Raw genomic sequence first — 17,363 nt, 5'->3', positions numbered from 1 at the left:
AGTCCTCTCCTAGAAGTTTGTTTGGCATGGCTTACTGAAACATGACATAGCAGATACCAGATTTCTGATTTTGCCATCTCTATATAGTGTGTAAGAAGTTAGGAATACCCGCCAGTGACAGATTTTTTTTAGCACTTCCACCTGTGATTTCAATGTCATCTTGACCAAATACTTAGCACAGCATTAGGTGTCTGAAACAAGTCCAGGTTTTGTGTGACACAGAAGCCTACATCCATTAAGCGTTGGCAATCAGTGTCTCACGCTTACCTCCTCAAACTCCATTCCAGGAGTCGGACCCATTAAGCTTCTGCTGTGCATTTCAGGCTGCGCAGTGTTCCTCCTGCCACGTGCTCTCCCAAATAAATTAAAGCCTGAGACAAGGATTTACCGTAAGGTTTCACGGTTCTCTAAAGCACTTTAAGTACCTTGCCTGCGGTCTGCTTCTGGAAAAGCCAGCCTGCGCTGCCTTTTGGGACAATGTAAAAGTTGGTCGCTCATTTTCAGACAACTTTCCTGTAACCAGGGCTGTTACACCGAACTTCCAGGCAAGCAGACAACTATTTATTAATCACAGCAACTTTCTCTGCAACGAAGAGGCTGGGAGAGCAGAAAAACAGCGTCGCAGGGGGGGGACTGCCAGGCCGCAGCCCCTAGCACGCGAACACCCGGGTAACGTTTTCCCTTTCGGCCACAAACGGGTGTCAACGACGGGGCCTTTGCGACTGCCCCCTGCGGGGCGTGACGTAACGGCAGCGGGCGTGACGTAACGACAGCGGGCGTGACGTCACACCGGGGGGCAGTGACGGCGGGGCGGGGCGGCGCCGCGCGGCGGAAGCGCTGGCCGAGCACCTGACACCAAGATGGCGGCGGCGCGGCGGGGCGCGGGGCCGGGGCAGCCGCTGCCGCCGGCCGGCGGCGGGGAGGCGGCTCCCGCCCTGGAGCTGGTGCGGCCGTCGGTGACGGAGCTGTGCCAGGTGCGCACCAACATCCTGTGCACCGTGCCCGGCTGCGGCAAGGTGCTGCCCAACAGCCCGGCGCTCAGCATGCACCTCAGCAAGGCGCACCGCCTGCAGGTACCGCCCGCCCGAGGGAGGGAGGGGGGGGAGCGGGGCCGCGGGCTCCTCACGGCGGGGGGCTCGGCCCGGCCTGGCGGCACGCGGCCCTGCGCTGACGGGAGGGAGGGGAAGGGGAAGGGAGGCCTCGGGTCCTGCCGCCGCCCCCTCCTTTAAATCCCCCCCTTGTGGAAAAAGCGGGTGCAGGGCTCTGGGTGAGCGCGTGTGCGAGCGGTGGTGTGGAGAACGCCGCTAAATAACCGCTGCTGTGCCGGCGTTGGGCACGGCTGCGGTAACGTGAAGTTCTTGGACGCTCAGTGCTTATATTTCACTTTTTCATTGCCTTTCTGCAGTAAGGCAGGGTCCCGCCTGTGATCTGCCACATACCACATCTCCCACCCGTATCAGTCAGCATCACCATCCAAACGCTGAGTGTTACAGTTAAGCTGATTGTATTTATTTTTTAATGCCTCAGTAACGGCAACATCACAGTCCAAATGCTGAGTGTAAGAGTTGGGCTGATTTCATTTTTATTTAATTTTTAATGCCTCAGTAACAGCAACATCATAATCCAAACGCTCAGTGTTAAAATTGGGCTGAAAGTGGTGGCGTCCCCGTCCCTGGGGGTGTTCAAGGAAAAGAAAGGCTGGACGTGGTGCTTCGGGACACAGTTCTGTGGGTGACATTGACAGTAGGATGATGGCTGGACCAGATGATCTTGGAGGCCTTTTCCAACCTTAATGATTCTATGATTTATTTTTGTAATGCCTGAATAACAGCAACACCATAATCCAAACACTGAGTGTTATAGTTGGGCTGATCTTAATTTATATTTTTTTTCATGTCTGAATAACAGCAACAAAACCCCGTGGATGCCATTTGGGAGGAACGCCCTCGTTGCTGTTGTACGGCTGAGAACATGTAGTATGGTTGGGGAGAGGAGGCGGGGGGGGGGGGCTCCAGCTGAGCCCGCGTGTTTTTGAGTGTGGGCATTTCATAACGATGCCCTTATTTTTCTCCAAATGACAATGCGGGATGTGTGAGGATGAATGCTATTCCCGGACAACTTCAAGAGTAGCATTCCCAGCTGCTTTCTGAGAATGTAGCTACAGCCTGTAAACAACAAACGTTTGTTTAGTAAAATGGTGAATTAGCGTCAACAATGTGTTTCAGCTCATGATGGACAAAAGGAAATAGTCTCAAGGATTCTTGCAGTCTCCTCTCTCCAGTCGCTCTATTTCCATATTCACACTAGATTTCCTCATTAATGTTTGCTGTCAATTTTACTATTTCAGTTTCCGCTTGAAAGTAGTGGGGGAAAAAATGAGTAGAAATGTGATATTCACTAACAACTTCTGTCTTATTTATTCATTGTATCTTGCATGTATCTACGAGCAGAGGCACAAAGGAAGCTTAAAGCGGTTGTTCAGGTTCAGCAGACATCCTTTAAGTTTTGAGCTCGTACTCCGAGCATATGCAGCAGACACCAAGTACAGTTTAGGAAAGACCTGATTGCCAAGACTAAAAGAACTTAGTAGCTTGTGTTTGTTAGTGATACACGAGGTATTAGTGAAAATAGGGCTTAGCAAATGAGCTAGTAAAGAAGTGCTGGGGAAGAAGATGATGTCGTAGTGCTGAAGAGAAGGGAGGTTGACGTGGTTAATTGCCATTAATACAGTTAGTACCAATAATATCTTATAATAACAAAAGTGATGAGGTATTGTAACTGCAGAAGACTGCATTTACATAAGAAAGTGAGATGATCCTGTAAAAACAGGGTCTTGTGTGGTGATACAAAGTCGTAGTTCTGTGAACTGGTAACAGAATTGACCAGTCCTGGTTTGTAACAGAAGTAACTGAGATGGGAAACGCTCACAGAAATTACCTGGTCACAGGCATAGGAGCCTTTAGGGTAGTGCTGCTGTGAGAAGGATGAGCCTGAAATATTTCAGAATGATATCTTCCGTCTCTGCTGCCGGGCAGAAATTTGATTCAAATAAGCTAAAACAAACCCCAAAGAGGTGTAGAAAAGGGCAGCTAAGGATGATGAATGGCAAGGGTGTCTGACAAAGGGAAATTAGAAGAACTTGGCTTGTTTGGCCTAACAAAGAAGATATGATGAAGTGTTGATTTCTAGCTGCTTGTTTTCTGGCTCCTTAGCTTAAATAAACCAATGAACAAATGAGGACAATGGCTAGAAACTGGCATTTTATTAGGCTTGAAAAGTTTTTGAATATTTTGTCTGTATTCTTGTAGGGAGAGAAGGGGAAGACTTGTGTGTGTTTTAAAAATGCAGCTAGAGGAATTGATGTAAACGAGAGGGTTCAGTGGATTGCAGTGATAGCAAGGAGACTGTAGCCAGTGGTGGACAGGAAAGGGCAGCTCGCGCTTTGGGTCGGTTACCCAAATGCAAATATTACACTACCACACTAGGTTTTTATAGTAAGGCTAAATGCCCTTCTCTTTACTGAAAAAATGCATCGCTTGTGTATACATAGCTTTTAAACACTTGGGTTTATTCTCCGTATTAGTACTTGGGTAGTTTTTAAAAATCTGACACTGGTTTACATGTTAAGTGCCTGAACATATTACCTTGTTATTTATTAGATTGTAACATTAAATATAACACGCTTCTAAGCAACTCAAATTGCTGCTTACTAAGCTTGGTGATTTCATCTGCAGTGGGAGAGACCAAATGTAGTTTTGAATTAAAGGTAAACCTTTTATTCCTCCTGCATACTTGGGTTCGTCGCATCTGGTAAAATTGTTTCTGGGTAAATTCGGGGTCAACAAGTGTAATTGCACGCAGTGGGGCTGGAACAACTAAATTTCACAAAAATTTTTCTGCAGAGATAAAAACCTGTCTGTTTATGAATGGTTTGTCCAAGGGAAAAGCTGCGGTGCGTACAGAAAGGTGCTTAAAATGTTAAAACATTGCATAGAAACTCCATTTTTAGAGAGTCTGGTGGTGGGTTTTCGTGTGTATGTGAACTGGCAGCTGACCGTTTTTGATCAAGAGACTCTAAACTTTCCTTTTTTGAGTACAAGACATCATTAATCCAAATGAACTTGTGGCGGTGTCAGCAAGTTGCAGTGTTGAGCATGTGCAAATGTAAGTGATATTTCAGGTATATTTTACATAGAGTATCTTAGATTGAGAGGAGAGAGGTTTGAGTTAAAAAAGCATCTTTGAAGTGTCCCACTAATCTGCTTTGTGGTATTCCTGAAGTGCAGGTGAAGTAGAAGAGGTTTTCTTCAAAAAACGAGGTTCCAGTAGCTCAGAACCCAGAGCTGTTGGGTTATGGCTGTAGCTGAGTAAGGAGAGCGGGTTAAACAGTGAGCCCCTCTGCTCTGGCAGCTGTTGTGAGTACTCCGTGTTTACTTCACCTGATCGTACTGCTGCACGTTGCGGATTCCTTACGGATGGTCTAACCTGTGTAAGCAGGAGCAGCTGGAGATCTGCCCAGAGAACGTAGTTAGGGAGTCGGTGGTACGAAATCAACATTTCAGCACTTCCCGTGCGTACTCCGATTGTTATCGCGCTGAGGAAAAGCAGACGCAGAGCTCAATTAGGGCATGCTCCAATAACTCGCACCTGAGTAATGATCTTGGAGATGCATCATGGCCTGCTGGCCTGCTTTAACTGGCTCTGGGGACTTGGTCGGCCTCTACTCAGCCTCACGATGGAAGGAGACTCAGCTACTCTGAGCACCAGTTTTTTGCTAATAGTTTGCCTTTTTTTTTTTTTTTTTTTTTTTTTTTTGGCTAGGACACTTATTTGATGCTTCCACTGAGACCCTTTCAGTTTGGTTATGTCTAGAGGGATGTGTCTTGTCTGGTTTCCATGGCTGTGTCCTCAATAGGAATGGTTCTTTGTTGTTGAGCAATCCAGATGATCCCATCAGTGTGTCTTTTTTATATGTATTTCTGAGGTCCTTTTTGAGTCAGTTATGTTCTTCTGTTGTATGCATGCGATAAAGTCAGTGAGGTAAATTATATATATTATTGGAATGCACAGGTATATCAGTTGCTTCATATTTGGAGGTTCAGAGTTAGCATACCAGTTGTTAGTTTCATAGAAGAGGTGAGTTTTGGTTTATGATCTGAATTAAGTGACAGTATGTACTTGCATTCTTCATTTTATTGCAGGTCAACCCTAAACAGTGCCAGCAAAATTCTAGTGTCAGAAAATTGTGTTATACAATATATGACTTATTTTAACAGAGCTTCAAGTAGACTGTGCTACTAACAAATAAAACCACATTGAATTGGCAGTGTAGTGTAGTGCATGTAGGGAAAGCTTTTTGGCTCGAATAACACAAAAGATGGGTATAACTTGCAACCTCAAGCAAATATCTTGGTAGAATAGTACAGTACCGGTGCTCTGTAGAGCTTGTTGTTATTTTGCTTCGTAATTCTGATGTATTTCTGATAAATTTGCAAGGTAGCATCCACACGTGGAAAATTCTATTCCTATATCTTTCCACTGCATAAACTAATTGAGCCAAAGTTGATGTATATTCTGAACAGTGCCTTTAATGTGCAGACCTGTAGAATTGTTGTCAATTTCCCAATTTATTCTTTTTCAGGATGGAAAATTTAATGCACCAATAAGGAAGGGGTTGAAAACTCCACAGAAATTCTACTGCTGTCCTATCGAAGGCTGCCCTAGAGGACCAAACAGACCATTTTCCCAATTTTCTCTTGTGAAACAGGTAATCCTTTTTCCTAAAGTATTATTCTTATATCGATTCGATACTGACCATCTCATCTCCAGAGAGCATACACTTGCATTTGGATATGAGCAAAGCCACCCAGTATATATAAGTATATGCAGAAACTCTACATGGATAGAGTTCTGTGTGACTTGTTTCATTGTGAGTGATTAAAAACCCACTCTTCTCTGGTCACCTGTGGTAGCCTGGCTCCTAGGAGGTGGATATCTAGCACTTGGTGCCATAAATGAAAAGTTCTGATGTTTGCTCTGAAGTTGACTTGTTTGACTGGAAACTCTTTGCTCAGTTGTAGATCCTCAGGAGTGTCTCCATGTTGCAACATGTACTTGCTACACTCTTTGGCAAGATTCATCTTTAGTTCATTAATGTCAATAAGAAAATTCCTATGGCATTAGGGCACATACATTTTTATCTGCATTTTGAAGTGGTGAAAGCTGCTGATAAAGAGCTAATATGATCAGGCACCTCCCAGGAGATCATTCTCACAGCTTAGAGAGCTGAAAATAGTATGAATTTTGTGTATACACAAAATACGTGCAAATAAAAACTTGTTAATTGTTACATTCCACTAGTCGCCTGTACTCCAGCTTGGGCAATGAAACTTTTCTATTCAATCTCAAGTTTTCTTAACTCAAAGGTAGTATATATTGTAAGATGCACATAGTACAAGCAGATTTACAAACTTTAATGGTTTCCATTCAATTCTTTAAGCTCGTAACTTTTCCTAATGAGACTTCAAAAGATTCTAATTCTACTCTTCAGTACTATTTAACAAATAAAGAAAAAATGTAAATATTTCCTCTAAATCATCTTTAACTTAGCTGAAGGCTAATGTTTACTTTTCATTGTGTATTGTAGCACTTTATGAAGATGCATGCTGAAAAGAAGCACAAATGTGATAAATGTAGTAACTCCTATGGTACAGAATGGTATTTGAAACGGCACATAGAGGACTGTGGCAAGACTTTCCGGTGTACTTGTGGGTGCCCGTATGCCAGCAGGCCAGCATTATTGTCTCATATTTACAGAACTGGCCACGAAATTCCTGCGGAGCACAGGTAAAAGAGAATCAATTAAAATAATGCTATTTGTATTCATCCCCGAGTCCTCGGTGTCCCACGTACTGGCTTTTTGTCTCCTTTCTGTTGATTACTTTTGAGATTGGCTCACATTGTTTTAACTCTCCAGCAGTTCCTTTGTTTTGTTGCTTTTAGCAGTTTCTGTTTTGTTTCAGGCAGTGATGATTGTCTAATCAATAAGATCAATTTTCAGTTTTCCTTGTATATAAAACAGTGAGTTACTGCTAACGCTTGTCGGAAGTGCTTTTACAGTTCTGTGAAAGTAGAGATGATTTGGAAATGTTTACAGCTGGTAAATGGTGTGCAATGCAGTTGAGTTTTTCCTGAATAGTCTAGTCACCTTTGTAAGTTTTAGTGGATTCTTCTCTTAAAAAAAAAAAAAAAAAAAAAGCTATATATACATATTTTGATTCATAGTTGTCTTAAGGTGTGTATATATATTTCGTAAAGGACAGTCTGTTTCCTGAGGCCTAGCCTGTCTTCCTTTGATTGAACTGCTGCAAAATTTTGTGTGAAGGAGTGCTAATTGTATCCTGTTTCCATGAGAGACCTTTACCTGTGTGCTGATTTTATAAACTCTGTTTCATCGATACTCAGTCAGAGTTCACATCAAAATAACAGAGTAAACATCTTCAAATCAGAGTGCTTAACATACAAAGGGGAAAAAAAGCTTCTAAACCTCAACCTCCGTTTAGAACATAGGTCTTCATTAAAAAAAAGTAATTTCTTTTTTTTTTTTTTTTTTATAAATGGGAGGGTAAGGAATGAAATTTTACAAAACTGAAGTGCATGGAGGTTTTTTGGTATGTTAATCAGGATTGGTTGTCCTGTCATCTCCAGCCTCCTCTGGGACGTGAGTTTGTTTTCAATGCAGTGACTCAAAACATGGAAGGCAGATGTTTTATGCTTGAAGAGAATATAAATTATTGATCTCATATTCACAGGGATCCTCCTAGTAAGAAAAGGAAAATGGAAACCTCCGTACATAATCAGCAGTTGGCAGAGAAAGCAAATAAAGCACTCATCGATACACATAATAGTAATCCTGGCACTCAGGAATTGGAGTCATCTGAAGTGAAACTAGTGGCCTCTTTTGAAGGTTCCTGCAATTCTAACTTCACGAAGCAAGTACAGCCAAAATGTACACCGAAGATGCTTTTGCCAAAGCCCAAGGTGGCTTTGGTTAAACTTCCAGTGATGCAGCTCGCTCACTTGCCTGTGTATGTGTCTGCAACAGATTCTTCTGTCAAACCTGTTGTAGTGGCTGTTGATAATCAAGGTTCAGTTTTAAGTACCGTTCATTTCTTGCCTCAGTCTGTAGGGATTCTGATTCCAGCACTGGAGGCAGAAACGCTTGTATTTAAAGACACTATGCCTGTCTCAAAAGTAACAAATTCTGGTGATAACGAACCAGTAAGTACTGGTGTGCAAGTTGACTTGGACAAGGTTGCACCAAATAGCCCAGGTCAAGAACCAGGGAATGGTTGTCATAAGAGTAACATTTCTTCAATAAATGTACAGACTGACTTATCTTATATTTCACAGAACTTTGTGCCGGCTGCAGCCTGGACTCCTGATTCTTCTGTGTCTTCTTGCTCTCAGACAGATCTGTCATTTAGTTCACAGGTTTCACTACCCATCAGTGTACAAACGCAGACGCTGCTGCCTGCTTCCAAACTGACTTCATCCATAGCTGCTCAGACTGATGATTTCAGTCAGGCTTGTTTCCCTACATGTGGCATTTCTAGAGAGACTCAAACCAACAGAACACAGGACTCCATTGATGGAAGAGTGCAAATGGACCAGGCTGTAATGTGCGGTGACATCTTTGACAATGTTCATCCATCATATAATGTTTCTACTCAGATTGAGCTTCCAGAAAACAACTTAATGGCTGCAAATATAGATCAAGCCTTGCTGCAGAGGAGTAATTGCAAGAGCCTCAATCAAGATACAGTGAAGTCTGAATCCCTTATCGGCTTTAATACCCAGACTAATATACTTCCACCTCAAAATACGATGGATAATCAAACGCAGACAATGGACTTGCTAAGTGATCTGGAAAATATCTTTTCAGGAAACATGTCTGGCCAGACCCTGGATAATCGTGGCCTTTTGTCCGAGACTAGCTCTAATGCTGACACACATCTGCCATCTGGTCCATCACAGAGCACAGGAATAGACTTTGACATTGAAGAGTTCTTTTCAGCATCCAATATCCAAACTCAGACTGAAGAGAGTGAGCTTGGTACCCTAAACTCTGAGCCAGTTTTGGAGTCGCTGGACATTGAAACTCAGACTGATTTCTTATTTTCAGACAGTGCCACTCAATCGTATAGCTGCAGAGGAAATTCTAACTTCTTAGGTTTGGAGATGTTTGATACGCAGACACAGACAGACTTGAATTTCTTCTTGGACAGTAATACCCACCTGCCTTTAGGAAGCATTCTGAAGCAGTCTAGTTTCTCCATGAGTACTGACTCATCGGATACAGAAACCCAGACAGAAGTATATCCTGCCACTAAAAACATACCTAATCAGAGCATAGAAAGCAAAGTCCAGCTCAATAGCGCTGAAACACAGACTATGGACAGCTGCTTTGAGAATCTGGGGAATTTATTCCTTACCAGCAACGAGACACAGACAGCAATGGATGACTTTCTTCTGGCTGACTTAGCCTGGAATACAATGGAGTCCCAGTTCAGTTCGGTAGAAACACAGACCTGTGAAGAGCTGTGCTCCTTGTTTCAGAGCTCTGACAAGCCCAGCCATTGAGTACTGTGTCACAAAACTGTTTTGTGTGGTTTGAAATTAAATTATTGGGGTGGGAGAGAGAGAGATTGACCAAGTCACCCATTTTGCATTGTTGAATGTAGTTACTGCGTGCAGATGGCCTAAGAGACTTTTCATGCTGAAGGTACTTTGTTGAGTATGTAACTTCAACATACACTATGTGTGCATAAAGAGGGGTGGGGGAGGGCATAACATTAATGTAAGTTTGAACCTTAAACAAAAGTTTGTGGTGCCTATGTTTTTTGCTCAGACTTTACAAAGCCGATACTGCTTCGTTAAAACGGAAGAACTTTCCAAGGTGTCCCATATATATCTATTTCTGGCTTATATATAGGGTTCCGTTGTGCTGGACCAAAACCTGACCTGTCCAATTCAGATGCTTCCCTGAACTTACGGGGGAGGATTCTCTTAGTGTAAGCTACTTCTGTTTACTTTTTTTTAGTAGCTTGTATTTTAAATCTGGAATGAACGTAATAAGCTGTATTGTCGTCTTTTACTTCATGCCTTCACAGTTCTTTCTCCTGTATAAGTTTTCCAAACACCTGTCTGACAGGCTTAGATATACATAGACTCTTGAATTATTGAACATTGAGTTTTTTTAAAAGAAAAAATGTAGAGAGCAGTAGGTTTTTTTCCCCAGGTTGCACTGATGCCCTTTGAATGGTAGGAAAATTACTTAGAATACATAATTACAGAGAAAAATATGTTGTCCTTTTAGCTAGTGTAATAAACGGGACTTAAAATATTTTTAGAGTCTTCAGGAGAGATCTGCTTAAATTATTTCTGAGTGTTAGATGCAAATGTTATAATGCTTGTGCCTCAAAAACTGGAATAATTTGTTTTTGCTGAAGTTCCCCTAGCCTCTACCAAGATATGAGATGGGAAATGTTATAATGGTTTATATTTCCACTACCTTAACAAAAACCATTAAAGGTGAGAAATTAAATTCTCTAAGATACTCCTGCACCTACTCTACTGGTTTTGGAATTTGGACTTCTGCTTCCAGAAACAAAGCAGACTGAGCTCTGTACAACCGAGCTGCAAGATCAGCTCACCAAAACCCTTTGGGAAGAGGAGGTGTGTTTTGCTTTTGCACATGGATCTGCAGCTGGTGGTGCCTGCAGCTTTTGGAGGGTTTGCTGAGTGTAACCAAAAACTCAGACTGATTTGTCAAGGAGAAACATGTGACCCCTCGATTTTATGTTTATTTTACCCCTGGTACCATACTGGCAGTAGATGCATTTACATGAAAAATGTAAGCCAGTTGTGAATGTATGCTGGAATTCGGCCTTAACTGATTTTTGTCTCCTTAAAATACTTGCAAAATGTAGGCCTCTGGTTTTGTCCTGGGCAAGTTTTAGTTTCTGTTACCTTAATGAAAAGCAAAACATTTTTGTGTCAAATTCCTGGGCCCGTAACAGATTTTACTCCTCTATTATGAGAGGAGAGTTATTGGCTGTGTATTTACTAGGCAGCCCACCAGTAGATGTTCGTCTAAGCCTTAGTTTTTGAAGACTCACTACACTTTGTGTGCAGCTCCATATCCTCAGCTCAAGGATGTGGGAGTTTGGTTACTCATCCAGTGCAGCTAGCTTGTTTTGTTGAAAATGAGCAATACCTTCCCATTTTATTCTCTCTTCCCACTACTCTTTAAATTGCCATAGTTAAGTCAACACACTAATAAGTATCTCAACTGATGCTGGAGATCATCTCTTCAACCTTGAAACTTCCATTTTCCTCCTGGGGAGAGAGGAGGAAAAAAAAAAAAAGGCCTGAAACCATGGATGCATTGCCTTTTTAGTTTTTCAGCATTTCTAGGTGGGTGTTCAGACACTTCCAGGCACTAGCTGAAGAAACTGCATAAATAAATACTGTACTTCCAAGGGAAAGTACAAGAATTTTGCTTTGGGGAAAGTCCCACCAGTTTTCACGAGGTCTACAGTTCTAATCTTGAGGGTGGGATATACTGGAAAAGGAAGACATAGCTTTTAATTCTTTATTTTGTAAGGTATGACTGATTTGTGTTTACCTGCCTGCTTTGAAATTGAGAAATAAGGTAAATGACAAAACTGAGTTAATTTATTGCATTGCAGTGTTTGTCTAGTCGTGTTACATCTTTGGGCTTCAGAAGTGTTTTTCCTTTTCCGTTCTTCCCCCTGGCTGGAATAGCAGAGAGCGCTTCTGCATGCGGAGGCTTCTTCATCGTCAGTGTGCGAGTTGTCTAGACTGACACGAGCTGCTATAAATCTGATTCCTAGGTTACTGAGATAAAGGGAATTGAGAGTTGGGGAAGACTATTTTCCCCAGCTGTAGAAGGCAGAAGTGAGAAACTTTGTTACCTCTGAATATAGAAAGCTGGTCTGTTTCTGCAAGAGAAGGACTGTAGCGATGAGGAACAGAATTATGGGAGGCTTTGAGTTTCAGCCTTCTGAGAGACCAGCTGGCATTTCAAGGACTTTGAAGCTAATTTACAAATCCAAATGAGAATCACCATGTTGTTAAGGTGTAAGCCAAACCTTTTAACATCAGTGATTCTCAGAAAAAAAAAAGGGGGGGGGGATTTTTTGTGGACAGTCTTACAGTATGACTGTTACTCATTTATTGTGTTTTGTAATTAAAATTATTTATAAGTTTGTGTTTTGTTAGAACATGCAAATACCATTTCCTTTCCTCATCAGTTTAAAAGTTTGAACTTTAATTAGATGAACACAATACTACAACATGAAGTTACTTATTGAAAGTATTAAAAAATCATTAAATGTACCCACATTTTTTGTCAGTGAGCTGCTTCCCTAAATTAATGTATTTTTTTCAGAAGTTTGGTTCCCCATAAAAGAAACAAGTTTGGATCCTACACTGGTGGCATATGTCCCTTATTTTGGATACGTTAATTATTTTTGTGTAAATGCAAAGACTAAAACAGACTGTTCATAGTTCCTGAATCCCACAGGATACCTATTGAAACCTGATCTGAAAAATTGTTGATCAATACTACTTACTCTTAAAAATTAAACAGATTCTTTTAAATGGTTAATTTTCTATTTTGGCCATTGTTTTCAAAATAAATTTCAATCAGAACTATTTCTTGGTAGTACTGAAATGATACTTATCTCCCTTTTTCTGCAGTTTGTCTCTGATTTGATTTTCGAGGCACTGTCTCTATTGTAAGTATTGATCAGTAGCGACTTACTATTTTGCTAATTCTCTTTTGTATCCTCTACTGCCACTTGAACCGCTATACAAAAAGTAACATCAGATTCTCCACAGCCTCTTAGCACATATTTTTATCTGGAAGTGATACTAATATTACTTGTGCTTACTCTTTGCATTTCCTGCTTAATTATGTTATGCTGCAATTACTGGATCTCAATCTGGATGTCTGTGTAATACTACTCTAAAACTGGATTAGTCAGTAGTTTGGTAGTTTGGCTTGAGCTTTTCTATAGTGCTTAAGGAGAAAGTTAGCCTGAGATTTACCATTGTGTATCAACTGCTGCTTCAGCAAGTTCAGTCTTTTGTCTCTGGGAAGGATAGTTGGTGCTCCAGAAAACAAGTGAAAATGCCTATAGAGCCTGACAAATTACTAGTGGTAATACTGTTTCCAAAGACTTCACGGGACTTCTGGATCATCAGGTTGTCAGAAACTTTAATCTTGCCTTCAGTTTACTATAATTTCAGCCTCACTGAGACTACAGCAATCTGTTAAGAATTGGTCAGGAAAGGTGTATTCGCTAGCTGTGCTGTCTAATGGATCCAACTTGTTCCAAGCAATTTCAAAATAAACGTATCAGTGTCTTACACTTTTTCAGATAGCTGAAGATATTCATAAGTCACAGATACATTTTAGCAGAACTTAGTTTTGTGGTGTTTAAGAATAATACAATTGTGTACATGTGTAGGCAAAATTGAGTGGTTCTGCTTGAAACTTTCCGCTTCTGAGAGAACACTGACTTATAAAAGTTAAATACATTCCACTTCGAAGGCATATGAAAAATCAGAAATGAAACATAAGCAAATTTGGGACGTGCATTCTATGAGAAGCACAAAGCAGCCAGAATATAAGTCCTGTCTTGTTGCCTTCCATATTTGTTTGTTTGTCACTTGATGCTAAAAGCTTGTATGAGAGTAGATAAGTTTCTTCTACTTTAGGAGTTAGGGTTACGTCTATTTCCCCTAATACTCTTGTAAATACTTGCTTCTGCTTTGAGTAGGGAGCGAATCCTTCCCCTAGCTCTTCCTGTCAGCTTAAAAGACATTGCTAGTTTAAAGTCAGTTTATTAACGACACATGTTCTTAGCTATGCAAAGCTGTTTGTGTCTAGAAACTTCTCACTTCCAAATGACATGAAATCTTAAAATAATAATAATAATAATACAGCTGTTTAACTTAAAAAGCTGTAAAGACAGCCTTAGGAGACCTTGTCTTGTTAACCATCTCAGCACCTGTAACTTATGTATGTAATCAACACTCCTTTCAAAATTTTATTCCAAGGCACACTCTCAGTCATGTTTTCTGTTGAAAACAAAAGGTTAAATTTCCCTGTTAGCCATATGTACCCTGAGAGTGTAGAAGCAATGGAACAAAGAAAGGTGACGGCCTTCCACTGTTTTAAATCTTTATCCTGGTAACACGCTCACATGGTTAGTCAGATGTAAATTGATCTTTGTGAGGCTTGGAAAAGAGATGTAAGCGTTGACAGGATTGTGATCTTAGAGATCTTGAGGTTTTTTTGTTTGTTTTTAAATAACTTTTCAAATATGGGATAAGTAAGACAAATATAATACACAGTGAATCAACATAAGGTGCTCAACTTGCAAAATAGCATGTTACTGAAATGACAATTCATGACAATTCACCAAACTTACTTGCCTTTATTGTGAAGGCTGTGTAGCTTCCTTTAAGCTATTTTTGAAATGTTTTGTGTTGTTTTTTTTTAAACATGACCTTAATGTACAACATACTCTTCCAAATACATTCACACCAAAATGTTTTTAATGCTGTGGGCCTTGTAAGCATTTTCATTCATGTTTGTTTTAAGGTGCTGCTATACTTGAGTTCCTAATAGAATAGATCTACTGTAAACAGACCTCCATTAATGATTTTGTATGAACACTATGAGGATAGGGTTGCTGCTTCAATGCATGGTGCAAACCTGCATATTCTGTTCCTTTTGTTACTGTCTTTTTGTTTGTTTTTACGGTTGATGCGAATCAAAATGAGTGCTAGAAGGATTTGCTGCTTAGAGCATGATTGCATTTTCTTGTTTAAATTGCCATTGCTATGCAATGAAGAGCATGAAGGAACTACGTCGTTCAACTCTGCATTGCCTTGCAGTCAGGGTGATGTTATGTTTGTCTCGTGTGCGACTCTTCTGCTTCACCGAAAATGTAATCAGACAGCCTGAAACAGTGGAAATTCCCGAAGGAGCTGCTGATCTCTAGTTGAACAACAGAAGTCCTTTACTTCTGATTCTTTTTCATATACTGGCTTTTCAGGAGTGTCTTCAACATAACTAGCGATGGAATATAATAGATGACTTGTGATGATGTAGACCATGCAGCATCCATTTTACAACAAGTAATGCTTTACATGCATGCTTCAAGCACTCGCATGCAGAGCTAGACTGATAATATTCTATTTTACAGATATTTGCAAATGCATCTATGATAAAATAAAGCTAGATATGAAAGATAGCCTTTATTTCCAGCTTACAGAACTCAAGAACTGATTATGATCTAATTTAAACTTGTAACTATTTGGGATGGATGAGTAATACGTCTCACGGGTGAGCCTTTCCCAAAGCATGTGTGAGTTAATACGTCTGGAAAATGACCTTAAAATGTGTTTTCTCATCACTGGTGGGATTTTGATCTAGTGGACAAATTTAGTTTTCAAAGGATGTTCATGTATGATTCTTGCTATGTAAGCCAATAAACTTGCAACGAGCAGAGAAAAGCAAGTTCTCATTTCTTATACCTGTTTTACAAGTGACAATCCCAAAGAAGGAATGTTGTCCTAACAATTGTGAAACATTCAAGTATATTAATGCATGCAGAGAAAATCCTGTGCCAAAATACTGTTTCATATTTCCCGATGTTGGAAACTGAAGTGTTACACAAATCTACTAGTAAGTTATTCACAAGTATTGAAACATTTTGTTCACAAATGAAGCACTTATTTAGTCCTGTAAATTATACATATTTTGGAATAAAGTTAACTTCAACCAATTTTTGCTTTCTGTTTTAATGGCTGTGATCTCCTCTAGAGGCCTGGGCATACAGTGCCTGTTAGGAAGTACCACCCATTCCTCCTTAACATCTTACCTTTTGAAAGCTGGTTATCTTTTGGTTTGGTAGAGGTTTTGTAACTTACAGCGATCTTACAGTATCAGTCCTTGATCTCCAGAGGCTGCAAAAAAGTTGAGTTTTGTTATGTACTCCTACTTCCCAATGAATCCTAGGAAGCTTAAACTTAAAACACAAATGTAATCAGAATAACAAGGTGCTACATTTTATGAACCTGGAACACCCATTAGAGACGTTCTCTTCTTTAGCTGAGCCTGTGCATAGACTTCTGTGCTGACTTGGATGTCTGTAGCTGGGGCTGGGTTCTTTTGACCAGCAGCATCCAGGCTGGCAGCAGTAGTGGTGCTCCACCTCAAACTTCTTAGCAATGAATGCAAAATTTAAATTATCTTGCATGCACAATGGAATACCTTTCCAGTTGCAGCTCACTGATGTGCCTTTCTTCTACAGCAGACTGTCAGGACAGAAGGATTACTTTAAGTTCTTCACTCTCATCTACTCCTGTAATTTTCAAGATCTCTCAAGTCCTAAGCAGAAATTAACTGCTTTGTGACTAATAGCTTTCAAAGTACCCTGCTAGAAAATCACAATCTTCTCTAATAGCCCATATTATTTTGCAATATGGTGTATGTAATTGAGAAAATAGTATTAAAAATACTATTAAAAATTAATACTATTATGCTAGCATGGATGATACTTGTCCCCTTCTGTATAGTCCCCATGCTTAATAATAATGATCCCACCATTCTCTGTTGGAGAATATAAAATGTTTGAATTTTTACTTGTGTATCTTGTCAACTTCCATATTAATTCAGACTTCCATATTAATTCAGAGTAGGTGAACGACCAGATGCTCTGTGACTGAAAGTTCATCTGTGCTATTACAGCAGCTATAGTCACAACTGAAACGCTCTCTGTGGTGTACCAGGCTGCTGTTTTCAGTGCCATCAGACACTGAGGTAAGTGTGTGAGGCAGCATTCAGCCCCAGTGGTAGCAAAATATAGAAGGTATTTCCAGGGGGCAGTATGTGGTAAGTATCTAGAAAGTAAATTCCCATTCAGAGCATTTAAAGTTATCTTTGAAAGAGTCAGTGTATTAGGAACTGACTACCCTTGCAGGAATAACAGGCTATTCCTGCTGTAGGAATTATATTCTGCTTAGTTTGGGTTGAGTTATTTCAGGCTTGTTATTCAGATAGAGCAGATTTCGCCTGTGGACAAAAGTCAGCTACTTTGAACAGACTGTCCTCATGAAACTTGCAAAGATGGCTAGGCAGTCTAAAAGGCAGGACAAATTCTGACTCTTGATTAAGAACAGATCGAGAAGAAGCCGATAGCTGTTCAGAGATCAGCCCCACGTGTTTTTGAACTACTTTCTTGTTTGGTGTTGCTGAGAAC

The 17,363-nt window shown here is 40.6% G+C and overlaps 1 protein-coding gene across 6 annotated transcripts; it reads left to right on the top strand.

Moving 5' to 3' along the window:
- The first annotated feature begins 912 nt into the window (after window positions 1–912).
- On the top strand, window positions 913–15,887 carry ATMIN (ATM interactor). Of its 6 annotated transcripts, none has more exons than XM_035543195.2 (7): window positions 913–1,073; window positions 5,642–5,767; window positions 6,647–6,846; window positions 7,812–9,796; window positions 9,995–10,073; window positions 12,787–12,824; window positions 14,952–15,887. In XM_035543195.2, exons 1-4 carry the CDS (start codon window positions 1,044–1,046, stop codon window positions 9,640–9,642), a joined length of 2,187 nt encoding a protein of 728 aa, XP_035399088.1. In that variant the 5' UTR covers window positions 913–1,043; the 3' UTR covers window positions 9,643–9,796; window positions 9,995–10,073; window positions 12,787–12,824; window positions 14,952–15,887. The 6 variants fall into 6 exon arrangements, with proteins under 6 accessions (XP_035399088.1, XP_035399085.1, XP_035399084.1 ...); XM_035543192.2 differs by having other exon boundaries at window positions 925–1,073; window positions 7,812–9,642; XM_035543191.2 differs by having other exon boundaries at window positions 925–1,073; window positions 7,812–9,784; window positions 14,995–15,887.
- The last annotated feature ends 1,476 nt before the right edge of the window (window positions 15,888–17,363 follow it).

This window comes from Cygnus atratus, chromosome 12, assembly GCF_013377495.2.
Source record: "Cygnus atratus isolate AKBS03 ecotype Queensland, Australia chromosome 12, CAtr_DNAZoo_HiC_assembly, whole genome shotgun sequence".
NCBI lineage: Eukaryota > Metazoa > Chordata > Aves > Anseriformes > Anatidae > Cygnus > Cygnus atratus.
Note: the sequence above shows the minus strand (reverse complement) of the source record. Positions and strands in the feature narration are given on the sequence as shown.

What these genes read in the sequence shown, in the direction of transcription:
- ATMIN (XM_035543195.2), top strand. Translation starts at nt 1,044, where the DNA reads ATGCACCTCAGCAAGGCGCACCGCCTGCAG. An exon ending in GCAAGGCGCACCGCCTGCAG is followed by an intron (nt 1,074 to 5,641) that starts GTACCGCCCGCC and finishes ATTCTTTTTCAG; the next exon opens with GATGGAAAATTTAATGCACC. An exon ending in AATTTTCTCTTGTGAAACAG is followed by an intron (nt 5,768 to 6,646) that starts GTAATCCTTTTT and finishes TGTGTATTGTAG; the next exon opens with CACTTTATGAAGATGCATGC.